Below are 17078 nucleotides of genomic sequence, written 5' to 3'. Positions count from 1 at the left end.
CAATATTCATGCTGAAAATGCAATGACCGTGAACTGACCGCCTGGTGATCATCACTTGCACCCTTTGGCCTGAGTTTCATCAGGCATGTAACCCGTTCAAACAGTCAGCGTTTTCCAGAGAGTAATTATTAAACGCTCTGTTCGCTCGCTACATCAACGTAAGATTATTTTTCGCAACATTCTTCAGACGCACTGCGCAAGACTCCTCCTCCTGCTCAGTACTTGCTTGTCTTGGGGTCCACACTTCCGGTAGACTCTGTCCCCGGACCCCACATGCATTCCCGAACAAGTGCACGTAGATATGGTGCCCCAGCTCTACTCGGTCAAATAAATCCGAATCGGAGCCTCGGCTCAGAAATTCTAAGATCGTAATTCGCAGTAGAGTATCAATATGGAATACTGCTAAAGTTTATAACAATCCCGAGGCCCTTTCTGGGGTTTGACCTTCTATTTGTTAAAGGGTAGTCCGCAATTTCACGCCCATCTATCCTGCGGTATATCTTGTCTTCATTGTATTTGCAAAGAAAATTCACCGATCCCACTATTCTACCATTACTTTCTCGACTCCTATACACCAGATCCAGCAATCTACTGCCTCAGCACCAGACGGACAATATGATGAAAGCATTTCAATTTGCAAATGTTTCCAAAGGACTCGAGCTCAAAGATGTTCGGATTCCGTCCCCAGGAATGGTCAAGTGCTTGTTCAAGTCAAGGCAACAGGTCTGTGTCATACGGATTGCAATGTAATTTCTGGCAAGGATGACATGCTTTTTTGGCAACGACCTATAACACTCGGTCACGAGATCGCTGGCAAGATTGTTACGCTCGGACCAGATGTGACCGAGTTCAGCATTGGTGAAAGGGTTGTTTCTGGCCTTGGCGTGGACCATCCTCTCACATTTCAAGATGTGACCACCTCCCCCGGAATTGGTTATGATGGTGGATATGCAGAATACGCTGTCTTCAATGTCCCGAAAATGTTGCGGATTCCTGACAGCGTGACTTTCGCTCAAGCCGCCGTGGCTACTGACGCCATCGCCACTGCCTATCATGCAGTTGTGGTGGAAGGTCGTGTTTCTTCGTCTTCCACCGTTGCTATAATCGGCCTCGGTGGGCTTGGCCTCTCGGCTGTTAGCCTTGCACGTCTCATGGGAGCAAATGTGTACGGGTTTGATATCGACCCCAAGAAATATGTCTCCGCTCTACAAGCTGGAGCGTTAACGTGCGCTAAAAGCCTGGACAAGTTTTCGGGAATTCGCTTCGATGTGGTGGTGGATTTTGCCGGTGCAGGCGTTACTACCTCTGCAGCCGTGAAGGCCGTGAAGTCTGGTGGGCGAATTATCCTTGTTGGCCTTGCGGCCAAAGAGGCTACGCTATCTACCTATGATTTTGTTGCCCAAGGTGCCCATTTGATAGGATCTGCTGGTTCGTCTGTAGAGGAAGTTAGGAAAGTGCTTGAGCTTATCGCAGCGGGAAAGATTGATCCACTCATTGAGGAAATCCCTTTCGCCGACATTCCGAAGGGGCTCGACAGGCTATCTCACGGTGGCGCACTGGGAAGGTTATATGCTGACCCGAGCAAGGCTTGAATTCCAGTTCCCTTTACCTCGCTAGATATTTACAAGTGGGAGAAGCATATTGTCGAGAAAATGTGGGGTCCTGCATTATATTGACATGGGATTCGCCCATCTGCGTCCCATTTTTCTATTGTGTTTGTAGGTAGGTCGAGACATGGAGTGATAACTTACCACTATGTATGTAAACATGGGTTATACCGAGTGACCCACTTTCCTTTGTGTTTTGTATAGTAATTTGGTATTCTGGGCATTACAGTTGTCGTAACACCTTGTACCTGAGACATCCATGGGGTACTTCAACCTTCCCCATGATATTCGTTCTTTCTTCAATCAATCAACTCAATCATCCTGATTTGGTTCCGTTTGACCTCAACCTCGTCCCTATTCGCCTGAGAGGATTACTAGTCTATACTGTCATAGCTTGCTCCGACAGATTGTACATATTCGCATTTACTATGTTTTTTCGGGTACGCAACGCAAGCGGAAAGTACGTTAACTTGGCGTAATTCCCGGCAACCCTGACCAACCCAAAACACAATTCTAAATGCGATATTTCATGTCACAATATATCAACGAGAAAAGAATTTTATCTAACTTTTAGTATGATATATTTCATAGTATTCAGAATATTGTAGCATAATGAGTTTATTCAGGAAATAATTGAATACCGCTGTAACCGAAAGTACGCTGATCGAGCGACGTGGCTATATATACCTATATTGTTATGGCTTGAAATATTACCCGACCTGATATAAATATCCAATATGATATCTCAAGCACCAAGGTATCTCAAGACTATGATAATCAGTGTTGAATGTTGAAATATGAAGTTGTGAGAAAGCGAATTAAGTTTTGTGACGGTTCTGACATCCAATACCGGGTGTGACGGTTGTGACATTCAATACCGGGAATAACTTCATTCTGCGTGACTGGTGCCTGAAGCTGTTTGGGGTTTGGTAAGTTTATCTGTGTACTTAAACTCTCTCCTTCTGGCTTGCCTTCCTCTTTTCTTCCTCTTTCTCTCTCCAGTCTTGAGACTCTCGTCAAATGGCACAAGTTGATCCCTGATCTCTTTTCCTGGCTGTAACAAGTATGGTGTTTTGGGGTGGCCAGGGTAACCGGGTGGCCGAGGTAGCCGCGAATTACGTTAACTAGTATACGCTCATAGCAGTCTGGTCGGGACGGACAGGCCGAGGCACAATGCAGGACAGCAACCACCAGGAAAGAAGAGGGAGGACCACAAACCCACCGGAGGGCACTGTTCGGTCTTTCGTGCACCAGGGATAGAGAAGATAAAGGCCTGGCTGAGAAGATCGCTTCATCGCGCAGAATCCTATCTCTCTATACTAGTATGCGAACACATGGGAAAATGCGAAATTGAAACCAAAAATTATTGACGAAAAAGAGTGGCTGGAAAAGAGACGGCGGATTGCTTCCCTCTTCGAAGAATGAGTGTAGATGAATGTGTGTCTGTCTTCTTGTCTTCCTCTTCAACGAAGCCCCTCAAGCTCCTCTCTTCGTAGCCGATGTCGTAAAACAGAACAAAAATCAAATCCGACGATGTCGATTCTCGTCCTCTGTGAGGAGTCACAAATTCGGCTATACCAAAAGAACTACTAAACCCAGCCAATCAACCCTCCACTCTAGACCCGTGAGCAGTTCCCCCACTACACTAGTTAATGTAGTTAGCTAGTTACCCGATTGCTTTTATTAGTCAACTTGCCCCATAACTAACTAGTTCACTAAAATCGCCAGATAGGGGATTTATAGCAATTCAGACGGTCTTTTGCGATTCCATTGGTTGAAGCATGTATCCACTAAGCCCCTGGTTGCGACAGAATGTTTGAACGGCATGATTAGTGACTTTTGACCCGAGGCTCGGGATTATCATTCATCAGGACCCGTATTTTCGAGATCATAAGAGGCAATGATGTCATGATTTCGCATTGGGATTCAAATATCTGTTTCAACGGCACCCACCTTTGGTATGATTTCTGGCGGCATCCAGGATCTGCATTCATTGTTCTACGCCTGTGTATCGCTTCTTTCTAACCTCGGAAGATTCGGGACCTCAGTTCCAAAGGTTATCATCGGCCAGGCGGTTTGGAAGTTCCCACTGCTACCTCGGCCCAGGACTAACTGATACCTTGGATTCAGCTAATTATTTACGTGGGCTATGGCAGTACATGTGGTTGTTTCACGAAGCACTGCACAAAAAAAGAGACCGCTAATAATTATGTTAACACTAAAATATACTCCGTGTACGGTCAGAATTTATTATTATTTGAAAGGGGTGCATGTCCCACTTATTTTTCTGCCAGTAGATCAACGATTTCTCTCCAAAAGAATCAAGATCTTTGCCTCGTGTCATACAGCCAGCGATAACAGAACTCAGTAATACACCATAGAATAATAGAGCGAATAAAACGTTATAGCGTCAATACTTGGGTTATTCCACCGTGCAGGGGCAGTGGATGGATAGTATAGGCAGGCGGTATAGAGATAGCGGTATGGGAATGGAAGTATCGTGGTTCCAAATACTAATGAAAGCCCATAGCAGAGGCTCGAAAGCTACAAAACTTACGGTATTTATGCAGCATTTTGGGTCATTCTTACTGGCTAAACCGTATCGATACGCTCCCCTCTGCTCAGATTTGTGACACATCGGATATCACCCTTCCGGTTAGAGGACCGAACACTGAGCGGTTAGAAGGAGGTATTAAAAGGGTCCCACACATGTGTACCTAGTTTGTGCTTCAAGATTCAATGTTGTTGCAATTGCGTCCCTTTCCTGCTTCCCGCTCGCGCTCGCTCTAATAAATCTCCAATTCCCATACCTGGTCTATACGTTGATCTATACTGCACCTAGATTACAATAATTCTGAAGCTTCTCTTCTGGCGCCCCAAACACCCTTTCCCAACAAAAAGGATGACAATGCCGAATACCCACCGAAACAATATTCCCGACAAAACAATCTTTCCCTCACAGGAAGCCATGGCGCCTGAACAAATCGACGCTTCTCTACTGGCGACTCACAAACGAATCGCCAAGCTTGAAGGGCTTCGTGTCGCCCGCGAAAACCTTGCCCGTTTTGAAGCCGAGGTTCTTAATCCTTCCGGAACGACTTCAGTAGTGAATCGACATCATCCCGACGACTCTGAGCCACAAGAGCGTACAAAGGAGATAGAGATCAATAATATCTCTACCTTTACGTCCAGCTTCGATCCGCAGCGCCGCCGGGACTGGCTCGTTGACGTACGTTGCGCTTTCCGGGGGAATCCCCAGAAGTATCAGACTGACGAAACGAAAATTCTGGCGGCTCTAAACTTCCTCGATCATACTTGTCGGCACGAATGGTACCGACACGTTGTGGAAAAATCTCCGGAAGAACGCCAGCACATCGAGAGGTCATGGCCATACTTTGACAAATGGACCCTCACCCTTATCCGGAACGCAACTAGTCTTCAGGCCGATGTAGTGACTGATACCGATCGCACGATGCAAGTGGGACCGGGAGGCGGTCGTTGGAATACCCATTCAACATGACAAGAAATTTCCAGGCCAAAGACTTGTCGCATTTTGCTATTTGGAGTCTGTATCTGAAGATAAGCTCACCGATATGATATAATTAATCTACTCTTTATACCGTTGGAATTGGTTTTTTCGAAAGTCTATATACGAGTATCCTGGTGTGGTGTAACGATCGAAGCTCTCTCGATGCCTGAGCACGTGACGCAGGCAGCCGCTCATGTGTAGATAGTTGCGATGGGAGCTTCTCTCCTTCTTCCCTTCTCTTCTCTCTCAGCTTAATACCTTCGTTCAATACTACTGCTATCTTTCAAAGCATCTGAGTCCTTACATGTGGCAAGTGTTATGATAGTGGTGTATAGGGGTCTTTGTTGATATGAGGGATAGGATCTAGAGGGAAAATGGCGCCAGCTAGCAATTGAGTAATATTAAAGATGTCTAAAAGACTAAATTAACCCCTGATTGGGAGTGTGCTATAGTTATGGCCTGTGCGGAAGAGTTTAAAGTATCTTAGAAGTTGATAGACTATAGAAATATCCCTAGATAGGATGAGGGTTCTCTGTATCGTCGATACCAGGTGCCTCGAAGAAACTGTACGAGAGATGATGACCGGTAAAAGTTGTAAACGATGTGTAGTCGGCTATCGTAAAACAAAGAGAGATAAGGCAAAAGATATATATTTGATATATCAAAAATATAGGAAAGGGAAGGTGGAAGATAAGAGTTATAGAACGTATGTAGAGAGATAGTGGTGTATATATATCACGGGCCCTTTGTTGTTATTTACTTTGTAACGTATGCCTTCCAAATTAACGCTATGCACTGCGTCAAAGGAAGGAACGACAGCCAATAATATTATTATCTCTTCTATTTATTAGAAACCTATAAATACTATGAATTTTTGACAGTTTTTACGATGTACAAAAGCTAAGTACAGTATAGAGTAGTCATAATATTTAGCGCCTATTTAAGATCGCTAATTTAACTAATAAAAATGCTAGAAATTCGCCCTACCGGGTATCTAACTTTCGACACCCGATGTAAATCGATTTGCAACGGGTGTCGAAATCGCGGAACAATAAAGTTCTGAAAGTGGGTCCAGGTCTCTCGACACCCGCTCTGCTGTAACCCGAGCAATCCGGGATTGACCAGGTCAGGGTCAGTGATCAGATCATGGCGCTCAGGGCAGGCTCGGTGAGTAATCAGCTTGATGTTACATAACGTAATTCCCGGCCGTCTCGAACACCCAGCCGTCCCGAACACCCCTAAACACCATAGTAAACGCGATATTTCAGGTCGCTATATATCAACAACAAGAACACAATATTGCTTGATTTTTGGTAGGATAGTTACTGGTAATACATTAACTAGTATGGATTCATCAATAAATAGATTACATTGTTATTTACATATATTACTGAAATACACGCCGACAAGGTGATGCATATTTATATATTAATATTACAGAACCTGAAAATAGTTTTTGACCTGATAAATATACGTAATATGACATATTTAATACTTGAATATCCCATTAACTTATATAGACCCTTGTGGGTTGAAATATCATAATCTGAAATATCGTAATTAGTATGGTGTCTGGGGTGTTCGGGACGGCTGGGTGTTCGAGACGGCCGGGAATTACGTTAACTAATGATCACTGATTAGCTCAGGGCGGTCAGGGGCGTGCTCAATTCTACTCAGTGAGTAAAAGCGGCGCGAGGGTGAGCACTAAAACGGAAAGGGAAAGCCAAGAGTTGCCAGACATTATCCGGTACATATGCCAATCTGCAATTTTCTCGTCCTACAAAGCGTCTTTTGCTTTCGATTCCAAGGGGATCGTTATAAAATCGAGTCCAGCAAAATGCATGACATCGTCTCTTTTGAGCTGCCAACGGTAAGCACACAGCCTGGTGTCATCCAGACATCTCAGTACTCACCAGGAAACAGTGGCTTCACAAAAATGAGGACGCAAAAACAATCCTATCTGGAAGCGCAACGCCGGCCCTTACAATCAAGGACCTAATAGAGCTGTCGACGGATAAACCCCAAACAACGAAAAACCTCTCTCTGGACAAGATCTCTCTAGCTCTGGGCTCAGGAACCGGAAGCGAGGCACTCCGCAGCACAATCGCCACCCTATTCAGCGACAAAATAACAGCCGCCAACATTCTCACAACAAATGGCGCGACAGGAGCAAATTCTCTCATATTCCAGACTCTCCTTAGAGCAGGAGACCACGTCATCTCGATGTATCCGTCCTACACGCAGCTCCTAGACATGCCGCAAGCGATAACCGGCACACAAGTTTCACTCTGGAAACTAAATCTCGATTCAAACCATCAAAACAAAGACCAAGAATCAGCGGCCGCTGCTGATATCGCGGCAGATCTTCTCGACATCAACGCCCTAAAAACCCTCATAAAACCAAACACAAAAATGATCGTCCTCAATAACCCAAACAATCCAACCGGAACCATGCTCTCACTAAATCTCCAACGAGAAATTCTCTCCCTAGCCCATTCCCACGGAATATTCGTCGTTGTAGACGAGATCTTCCGACCCCTCTACCACGGGCCCAAAACCAACCCACTCCCACCCTCCTTCGCGGAAGTAGACTCCTTCGCCGAAGTAGACTCCTTCGACAACGCCATCGTCACAGGCTCCCTGAGTAAAGCGTGGGGTCTGGCCGGTGTACGGGTTGGATGGATCGCAACACGAAGCGAGACTTTCATGCGTGCTGCGCTTAATACGAGGCTATACACGATCAACGCGATAAGTACCCTTGACGAAGTCATTGCGAGTGAGGCGTTGAGTCCGCGGTGCCGACCACAGATTCTGGCAAAGCATTTGGATCTTGCGCGGGTTAATTTGGAGATTTTGGATGGGCTTGTTGATGAATTTTCGCCCGTTGTTAGTATGGTCAGGCCCTTTGCTGGTGCTACGGCATTTTTACGGATTGTGTTTGATGGTGGCCCTGTTGATGATGTGGAGTTTTGTACTGGGCTTAAGGAGGAGACGGGTGTTTTGCTTGCGCCGGGGAGTAAGTGCTTTGGGGTTGATGGGTCTGGTGAGGAGTTGAGGGGATTTGTGAGAATCCATCTTACTGGGTCGTCGGATGTTTTTCGGGGTGCCTTGGGGGCTCTTGGTGGGTATTTGGAAAGGATTCGGGCTAGAGGGTAAAGGCTGGACGGAAGTTTGGTGGTTTCTCTCATTTCATGTTTCTCTTTTCTAAATATGGTGATGTATCGTAATTGAATATCACAGAAGGCCGCGTCTGCATCTACCCCGTGGAAAGTCAACGCTCGACTCGGCGGAATTGTCCTGGAAGTTGTCGGAGAGACGCATTCTTTAAAGCTTAGCACGACAGCAGTCAAGATTGTAAGCAACTGCGGAGTCCCCACTTGTTGTAGGTCTCCTGTAGGTGGGCCTTTTGGGTTGGATGTGATAGAAATAAAATAGAGGTATCATTCAATAATAAAATTAATATCTACACAGAGTCGTCATTAATCATCAGCCTAGATCTCACTCATCTCGAGGCCCTTTTTACTCCGCATCCAGAGGTGCAACAGGTGCCTGGTCATCAACCTGGATTCCACCACGCTTCTTCTCATTGCTATCCCAGAATGGCAACTTCCAGCCACCCTCATGCTCAGGCGTCGCCAGCCACAGGCGCATCAGGTGGCGACGAGGAGTAGGAGGCGCGTGGTCCGTGTAAGAGGTACGTGCGTGAAGGATGTGGGAGTTGGCCAGGAACTGTATGTCGCCGACCTCGAGGATCATGTGGAGGGAGAGGCGGTTGCAGGTTGCCTCGAGCACGGTCAGAGCTTCCTGCTGCTCTGCGGAGAGAGGGGAATGATGCCCGCGTCGGAGAAGCGGGTCAAAGAGCGAACGTAGTAGGGGTCCCACCTAAAAGGTGTTAGTTGTTTTGGATAACTAGTCAACGTAGTTGGCGAGAGGAACATACTTGGTGTAGACACGGCCATTCTCACCACGCTCTAGGTAGACCACGCTGGTTCGGATGTACTCGTCCTCGCCCTTGCTGGTCTCACCCTTACGGTCGAAGTACCAGATAGGCTCAGTGAGGGTCTTCAGGACATCAGGACGCTCGACGGCGAGGGTGTTGTAGACGTGGTGGGAAGCGACGATATCAGACTCGCCGCCCTCGAGGGCTCTGGCGATGCAGAGCAGACCGACGATGTCCGAATCATCGGCGTGGAAGAATTGGCTGGGTTATATCAGCTATTGTCCAATGAAAAGGGATATTTAAATGTGAACTGGGCTAAACCTACCGAGCGTTTGTACGGTAAATGCGCACTTTGTCGATCTGGGTGGAATCCTCGCCTAGGTCCTTGACATGGCCTAGAACATGGCCGCGGCTGTTCTGGCTGACAAAGTAGCCCAGATAGGTACCAAGACCCATGTATGCGACAGCTGATTTGTGGTTTCCCCACTCCTCGACAGGGAACCCCTTGAAAAGGATGAAGCCCTTGCCATTGACGATATCCAGGCGCAGAGTCTCGAGGTAATCTGCCAGATTGGGGAGACGGAAGTTGCTCTGTATAGCCGTTAGCATTCAGTACGGCAACCTCCACCAGTTCATGGCTATGGCTACCTTCGAGATGCCGGTCAAAGGAGTCTTTGAGGTAAGGAAAGCATCAGCTGCGGTGCTGAGCTCGGCAACCTGCTCGGGAGTGAACCTGTGAGTCCACTTCTCTGGGTTCTCACGATAATCCTCAGGCTTCCAGACGGTAGGACCAGAGATCTCGCGAGGGAAGCGATCGAATGGCCGGATGTGCTCGTAGAGAGGGGCATGTTGACCAGTCGTACGCAGGCCATCAGGGAAAATGTCCAGCGGGGCAGCCAGGTTGTGAGGTGCCGTTGGCAGAGCGTCGGTAAGCGCAGGAGCCATGATGAATACCGTTGTTGCTGAAGAGAGGGGGAAAACAAGTATTGAGGAGCTTGAAATTCACGAGAGGGGATTAAATTGTATGAATAGGCCACCAGTAACTATTTATACTGGTTCTTTTGCTCCCGGCCGAGATATATGACCATGTCGTTATTGTTGCTGAGGAATCGAGTGGACAGTATGGCGTGCGAATCCGGCGGGGAACAATCTTATAGGATGGGGCATTTCTGGGCAGAATCGTAAGGGACTGCGGAACATTTGTAAAGAAATGGAGGTTTGGGGTTGTGGCGGTGTTGGCTGATTGGAAGAATTCGGAAGATGGCGCAATTTGCGGGGGTCGATGTTGTGATAACCGCGGCCGATCGCGAACTACAACAGTCTACAGTAGATGGGCATACTAGGTATATTAAATAAAATTACTCGACAAACTCAACGGAGTAGTCTTGAAGCATTGAGGAAATTATTAAAATCTAGAACGGCTCTTGGTAAAATAAAGAGTTTCCAGTTAATAGTTACTAAAGCGAAATAGTAAGTACGGAGTGCCGTTCCGCATACTCCAAATGTAACAGTGGAAGCTTCCGGGTCATCGGCACGAGCTTTCCACCTGGGACATCTGAAAATCGAATCTTGAGCTATCTTCTCAGCCAGGTCTACTCGGCCGATACTATGCTCTACATTTGAGGATTAACAATAGAGTTGGCTGATCCGAGTCTTGCAAAGGGTTGCTTGAACAGGACTCGGAGTTCATATTTCACCACCCCGCCGGCTCCAAGGGCAATATATACTAGTAGCACCAGCCCATCCCATGATGAGAACCCATGATACATGAAAAAATTGCCAAAATATCCATGGATACTTTTAGACTTTATAGAATAGCCTAGTTTATTGTATATTTTTCTTTTTTTAAAAAAAAGCAAAATGGTTTCTAGCAGAAATAACGCTGTAACGAATCACATGTCTTGGTTGCCTTGGCGCCTTAAGGCATCCGTTCCAGTATTCATCTGGATCTACCTTAGTTGCTGCTTCCTTTTTCCTCTCCGTCTTCCTTCGATACACGTTGCCTGATATCACAGTCGTTATACCTTGATCTTCATCGTAACCGAGATCATCACACACCTCACATTGTTACCTATATGTGTCCTTTTGGATCATCTTTCATCTAAGATAAATATCGAAGAAGATATGAAAAACCACAGAAACAAACATCTACTTGTTCAAGATCGAAGATTATTAAGAAATCCAGGAATGCGACCGTAGTGAATATTGATAGTCGCGAGGTACAACTCTTTACCCTGAAATGAAGGAACAGAGTGAAAATAGTTACTAACAGTATGCCTGCGCGACCGTTGACTTAAATGTTGTAAACAGCACAGCGAAACACAGCTAGCTTCCCGCCAACAAAACCTAAACCACAAGCCAAGAACGCCACCAGCTAACTATCTGAATACTAGTCAGTGATACCTAGAGAAGACAAAAAAAGCCAAGAATAGGCGGATATTGACAAAGCCTGTATTAAAATTATACATCGAACATCCATTTTACCTAGGTAGGCACATGTTGCTGTACCAAGCACCTCTAGGATATAAGAAGCTGAATAAAAGAACAGTTGACAGTTAAGCTAGAAGAAAATATTTGTTTTAGGACCATGCCCATGGCTGGTGCGCCCAGCCCTCACATGGTAACCACCTATGGGTGTTTTCGCACTAAATTGCCCCCTCAAATGCGGACTGGAAGCTTTGAGGATCGTATCGAGTTTCTGGCTCACAAAGAGCCTTTGAGATCACGTTGAGGAGATTATCATTGCCGCTGAATACACCGTAGTTCTTCCCTTTCAGAATGCTTGCGACATCATCGGCAGAAGGCCATAGCTGCCCATTTGGCTGGATAAGATTTCTCCAAAGATCGAAACGGTTGTCTTCGTTCTGCAGATCTGTCACAGACATGACCAAAAATGTCATTCCGATCGAGAATGTATCCACTTTGTTGCTGTAAGGACCTCCGTTCGGGTTGCTCCCAGACTTCGTTCCCCAAGAGACAATTTCTAGGTCGAGAATTTTAGTTTCAGGCTTAATGAATGCAATCTAGAGATCACTACTTACCTGGTGCAGCATAGGTTCGGGTACCAACGGTGAATGCACTTGAGCTCGTGGCCTTGATCGCGGTATCAAAATCGATAAGCTTCAGTGTGCTACCATCAAGGAGAAAGTTCTCCGGCTTGAGGTCGCGGTGGATGATGCCTGCACTCTGGACTGCTGATACTGCGTTGAGAATTTGCTTGAATGCGCTATTGACTGAACTTTGATCTGTGAAAGAACCGAAGTTTTGCTCAAGTGAGCTGCCCGAGATGTAAGGCATAATCGCGTTGCCAGCATCACCATCGTTAGAAACGACGGCTCCAAGAGCTCCAAGAATGTTGTCGTTGTTGCCAAGTTCAATCTGTAGGGAGGCTCCATAGAGAATCGCGCTGGTTGACTCGGCGAGTCCTCGTTTGACAGCCACATCCTGCGTTGACTCTACTTCGCCGTTCTTCTTGGTCTGGAGTGTGCCCTTATAAACAGAGACCTCGCCTTTGGCGATTGGCACTTTGTCCCAAGTCGCTACCATTTCTCCGCAACTATCAGTTGCCCAGGTGAGTGTCCTTGTGCTTCGATCGAAGGTTCCCACATCACCGTCAGCGGATTCTTCGCAAAAGTAAGGGTTGTTTTCGAGTTGGTAGTTCCAATCATTGTACAACTTCCAATCTGTCGGTAAACGTTTGGCGAGAATGTGTCGATGGTAAGGAACGGCGGTGCCCGCTGCAAAGAGCAGATGGGTGCTCAGAAGAGCGAGAGAAAATCGGCTGAAAACATTCATCGTCGCTAGTGTACAGGCCCAGTTTGATAATTAGGAAAAAGAATGAGGGATAATCTGGCCTCGGAAAGGGAAGTAAATCCAGGGCACTGTTATCCTTTATTACAGGCACCTACGGAGTACTATATTGGATTTCCATTTAGACCCCGAAACTCGACAAGCTCCAACAAAGTACCCTAAAGGCCCAGTCGGGATCCCACGCTAGCTGAGGGAATAAACCATTATGGTCGTCGCCCCCACTAAGCTGACGGGCTTGCCCCTGTAATCTGTAGAAGGTTTCGGCCCTAAGATTCATTCTCCGCCATTGGCCACTTCAGAGTCTTCAGCCCTGAGACTGATGATCCTTAATGTCATTCATAAACTTAAAGTACGCCCATAGTTGGGGTTCAGGAGCCTCAGGGCTTTCTTGAGACCACCTACTAATTACTTATCAAAGTATCCCTTTGAATCTTCTCTCATCATTTGACGGATGTTTCAACTTCCAACGGCTCTATAGTGCTTAACTAGTACAGTATAAGGGTCCTGGGCTTTTGAGTGCTCCCCTATTCCCCAGGTACACATTGTAAATAAAAGATCGGCTGCGTTTCTAGCCCCCAAAGCACGCTCTGCCAAAGGCAGTGATCGGCGGTTTATTGGTGGCTGAAACGATCTTCAGCTAAAATCTGACAATAAGCGCTGTGGGGGCCTTTCAGAAATGCTCAGCCTCGCCAAAGGATGCTCTAATATCTGTCATCGCAACGAGGCCTGGGCTCCGGCAAGATGAAGCTGTCAGGAACGGCGTCGACAACTTCAATTCTTCATAGGAAAAATATATGATGTTGAAATTCAATCCAAGTACGATGGGCTTGGGCGTGGATCTTGAGAAAGAAGATCTATTCTGATGAGCCAGCGAATATTTCTCATCATGGAAAAGCTTAATACATCCCGTAGGTCCCGTCAAAACCCTAACGGTAAGCCACCAGCGGCAGCAGCCTCGAGCTAATCTGCGGCCCCTGACGAAAGGGGACCCATTCCACTTTACTCCGAACTGGTTTCCCAATCCAGTAGTACCATTCAGATTAACCCCTGGAATTGGCCCCAGAGATGAATACTGCGGAACAAGAAATAACAGGTATAATTGTCCCAGTCTCATCCGCTCTTCCTCCTACCTCCACTCAGTCGTCAACGCTTTCACGCTTTCAATATGGTGTCTAAAAGCGCGGTTCTACTGCTTTTCCACCTCCTAGAGGGGGTCAGCGCAGACTGGACGACAACTATCAAAGCCAACCTCACAGTGGCGAACGGTTTCACCCCCGTTATCGACTTCACCACGGCACCTCCGCCAGGTGCATCAAGTCCGAGTCTCTCATCGACTCCTCCAAGCAGTCTTAGTCGAAAGCAGGCTCACCGGGAACAGTTTACTACAACTATCACGGTACCCGATGGAATGATGCCGGTCATCCACTACAGCACTATTTCGTCGACGCATAGTGCCTCCTCCAACGTTGTACCACCCCCGGACACAGCTTCTCCAGGAAGCACCCAGCCTGCTAGTAAACCTCCTTCAAGTTCAACGCCTTTAAACCGTCCATCCCCGTCCTCTACTCCTGTGATAACTCCGGGAATACCGAGTGTATCAAATCCATCATCTTCTCTTGTTCAAACACCGCGCTCCTCCGCCCCCAGTCAATCGGGTAGATCGAGCTCTAGCGGTGGCCATTCTAGCTCGGCAACCAGCAGCCCTACTATACCAGGCCAGAGCGGTTCTGCCTCAAAGACACCAACAACCGGGCCTGCTTCATCCCCCTCTAAATCTTCCGGGTCATCTTCCTTTCTCCAGAGTGGTTCACCCAGCACGGGTCCTCCAGCACCAGGTGGCTCTTTGACTACTGCGCCACCTTCATCTGGACAAAGTCTATCCACCCCCAAAGCCTCATCGACTCCAGCTTCATCACCAACCGATGGTTCAAACCCATCCCAGGGACCTTCGCTGCAACCCTCGTCGGCTTTTCTTTCTTCTGCCCCCGATATTATCTCGCTTACACCAACCGGTAGCAACTCTGCTGCGCAATCTGCAATCCTTGAGTTTGGCCCCACAGGTCCTCCATCATCGCAGCCCTGGGGAACTCTTACTTCTGTTCCATCAAGTGCCACTACCGGAACAGCAGCAATCTCAGAGGCGACAGACATTGCAATCTTCTTGAAGGGGCTCTATAACAATATTGATCAGCTCAAGACCGACCCTGAAAACTACAAAAAGAATCTCGAAGACGTTGAGAATAAGTCTGAGGATTACCTCTCTAAGATTGGTTATCCCTCAACCAAGTCCCCTTGCTCTGGCTCCGGCTCTCTGAGAAAGAGGTCTCTGTTCGGTGCTATTGGAAACATCGCCTCCAGTGCAGCCAATGTTGCCAAGGGTGCTGTAGATACTGCCAAAGACATTGCAGAGGATGCGCTCAGCTGTATCAAGCCTATTGCTGATAGCATGATCAAGACGATCCCCGATGATGTGTCTAAGTTGACGGATGACATTGAGAACACCATCAAAAAGGGTTCTGAATATCTGGTTGAGATCAGTAACATCGTGACCGACATGGAGAACAAGATCAAGGATGATGAGGAAGATAAATCATCATCTGAATCTGAATCCTCAACATCCTCTTCATCTACTTGCACGTCAAGCACAACTTTCTCGGACTGCACGACGACCACAATCTTGATTTCGACTTTCTCTACCGGAGGAGATGGCTCGACTACACCGTCAACTAGCACATCTAGTACGGTCACTTGTACTACCGAAACTGCCTGCAATGCTTCCCCAACCTCAATGACTGTCACCACCACTGAATATGGTTCCTGCCAACTCAGACAGACAACCAGAATCGTACCTAGCAAGACGAAGGCTCCTTTGTCGGTTCCTTACGTTCCAATCACATCGGGTTCAGTTGGACCGGCATCCCCTGGATCTACTGTGATCGTCTCGACGGCCCCCGCCAGCTCAACAATATCCGAATCAAGCGTTTCGCAAAGCTCCCAGCCCCCGTCCTCATCTCCCGGTACAAGCAACTCTTCGAAAACACCCTCAGCTTCCGCATCAAGCTCATCTCCCTCGAATTCATCTCCCTCGAATACCCCAGGCTCTGGAACAACATCCACTCCTAGCCCGACGACCACTCCTAGCCCGACAACCACTCCCAGCCCGACGATCACTCCTAGTCCGACGACAGAGCCATCGGTTAGCTACTATATGTGTTTGAACAAGGGAGGCCCGGAAGTCACCAGCCCTCATTGTCAATGCTCAACATACACAGAAGGGCAAACATATTGGGCAACGGCCTCCCTTATCTCCGGGGCTTGCTACCAGTACACAAGCTTTCCATCCAAGATCACTCTGACGCCAACTTTCACTCCCACAACAGCAACAGCAACACCCGTGCCTTTTGTCACCACCGAAGCAAATGGCGAAATACTCTCCTATCCGTCCCAAATCTTTACAGATTTTGCCACGGAGGGCGCGGGCACACCCGTGACACTGCAGACTCCTTCTCCAAGCCAGACCAGCAGTAATGACAAAGGTTCAGCCCAATGTCATAGTGTTGACGATGCCTGCGATAGAGCTTCTGAGCAGTATGTAGATGACACGGTCTACTCATCCTATACATCCTACACGGCCAATATAAAAAGCGGCATCATCGTGGCGGCAACTTTTGGCCAAGCCGGATGTGCGGCCATGTTTACTTGCGACAATGACGATTATGGGTTTGGCATGACTGGACGCCAGATCAAGGCTGCGTAAGTCAATACCTTTAGAAACTTGAAACTTTCCGAACTTGCTCTAACAACTTTACTAGCATCGAGTATATGAAAGAAAATGACAGTGTCGATAAATGTGGAACCACATATTTGTCGAACTCTTGTCATATCACTCGCAATTATTGCACCAGCTGCAAGGCCACGCAGTAACAAGGTGTACTAGTATTTGCATTATAATAGAATTTCCGGCATGTTGCCTCCCCTTTAAGATTCTTTATAACCTTGGAAGATATGGTGTTTAGATATTTTGCTTGAGCGATCCACTTTCTCTTCCAGAATTTTCATTTAATATTGAGATATTTGGCACTTTGCCTATTTATTTACGAGCTCGGTCACTTCGTAAAAAATTATTTCGTAGATACCTTAGACCTAACCTATGGGGGTGAATCTAATGGGACCTGTCGGATTCATTTTTGGT

At 47.1% G+C, this 17078-nt stretch overlaps 6 protein-coding genes across 6 annotated transcripts; 4 read left to right on the top strand and 2 right to left on the bottom strand.

The window, feature by feature from the left end:
* Nucleotides 1-767: 767 nt before the first annotated feature.
* N7481_003058 (zinc-binding dehydrogenase) lies at nt 768-1592 on the top strand (the record flags this gene model as incomplete). The annotated part of the gene is made up of 1 exon (XM_057262277.1): nt 768-1592. One exon carries the CDS (start codon nt 768-770, stop codon nt 1590-1592), a length of 825 nt encoding a protein of 274 aa, XP_057123938.1.
* A 2983-nt stretch (nt 1593-4575) lies between these two features.
* N7481_003057 (uncharacterized protein) lies at nt 4576-5127 on the top strand (the record flags this gene model as incomplete). Its single annotated transcript, XM_057262276.1, has 1 exon — nt 4576-5127. The coding sequence occupies one exon, from the start codon at nt 4576-4578 to the stop codon at nt 5125-5127; it is 552 nt and encodes a 183-aa protein (XP_057123937.1).
* A 1846-nt stretch (nt 5128-6973) lies between these two features.
* N7481_003056 (uncharacterized protein) lies at nt 6974-8292 on the top strand (the record flags this gene model as incomplete). Its single annotated transcript, XM_057262275.1, has 2 exons — nt 6974-7006; nt 7060-8292. The coding sequence occupies 2 exons, from the start codon at nt 6974-6976 to the stop codon at nt 8290-8292; spliced, it is 1266 nt and encodes a 421-aa protein (XP_057123936.1).
* Nucleotides 8293-8655: 363 nt separating this feature from the next.
* Nucleotides 8656-10021, bottom strand: N7481_003055 (TauD/TfdA family dioxygenase; the record flags this gene model as incomplete). Its single annotated transcript, XM_057262274.1, has 4 exons — nt 8656-9018; nt 9073-9337; nt 9402-9667; nt 9725-10021. The coding sequence occupies 4 exons, from the start codon at nt 10019-10021 to the stop codon at nt 8656-8658; spliced, it is 1191 nt and encodes a 396-aa protein (XP_057123935.1).
* Nucleotides 10022-11721: 1700 nt separating this feature from the next.
* N7481_003054 (kinase-like domain-containing protein) lies at nt 11722-12871 on the bottom strand (the record flags this gene model as incomplete). The annotated part of the gene is made up of 2 exons (XM_057262273.1): nt 11722-12059; nt 12118-12871. 2 exons carry the CDS (start codon nt 12869-12871, stop codon nt 11722-11724), a joined length of 1092 nt encoding a protein of 363 aa, XP_057123934.1.
* Nucleotides 12872-14051: 1180 nt separating this feature from the next.
* N7481_003053 (uncharacterized protein) lies at nt 14052-16643 on the top strand (the record flags this gene model as incomplete). Its single annotated transcript, XM_057262272.1, has 1 exon — nt 14052-16643. One exon carries the CDS (start codon nt 14052-14054, stop codon nt 16641-16643), a length of 2592 nt encoding a protein of 863 aa, XP_057123933.1.
* Nucleotides 16644-17078: the final 435 nt, after the last annotated feature.

The sequence above is a fragment of the Penicillium waksmanii genome (genome assembly GCF_028829765.1).
Source record: "Penicillium waksmanii strain IBT 27052 chromosome Unknown utg000004l:1.0-5674109.0:1.0-5678898.0, whole genome shotgun sequence".
Taxonomy (NCBI): domain Eukaryota; kingdom Fungi; phylum Ascomycota; class Eurotiomycetes; order Eurotiales; family Aspergillaceae; genus Penicillium; species Penicillium waksmanii.
Note: the sequence above shows the minus strand (reverse complement) of the source record. Positions and strands in the feature narration are given on the sequence as shown.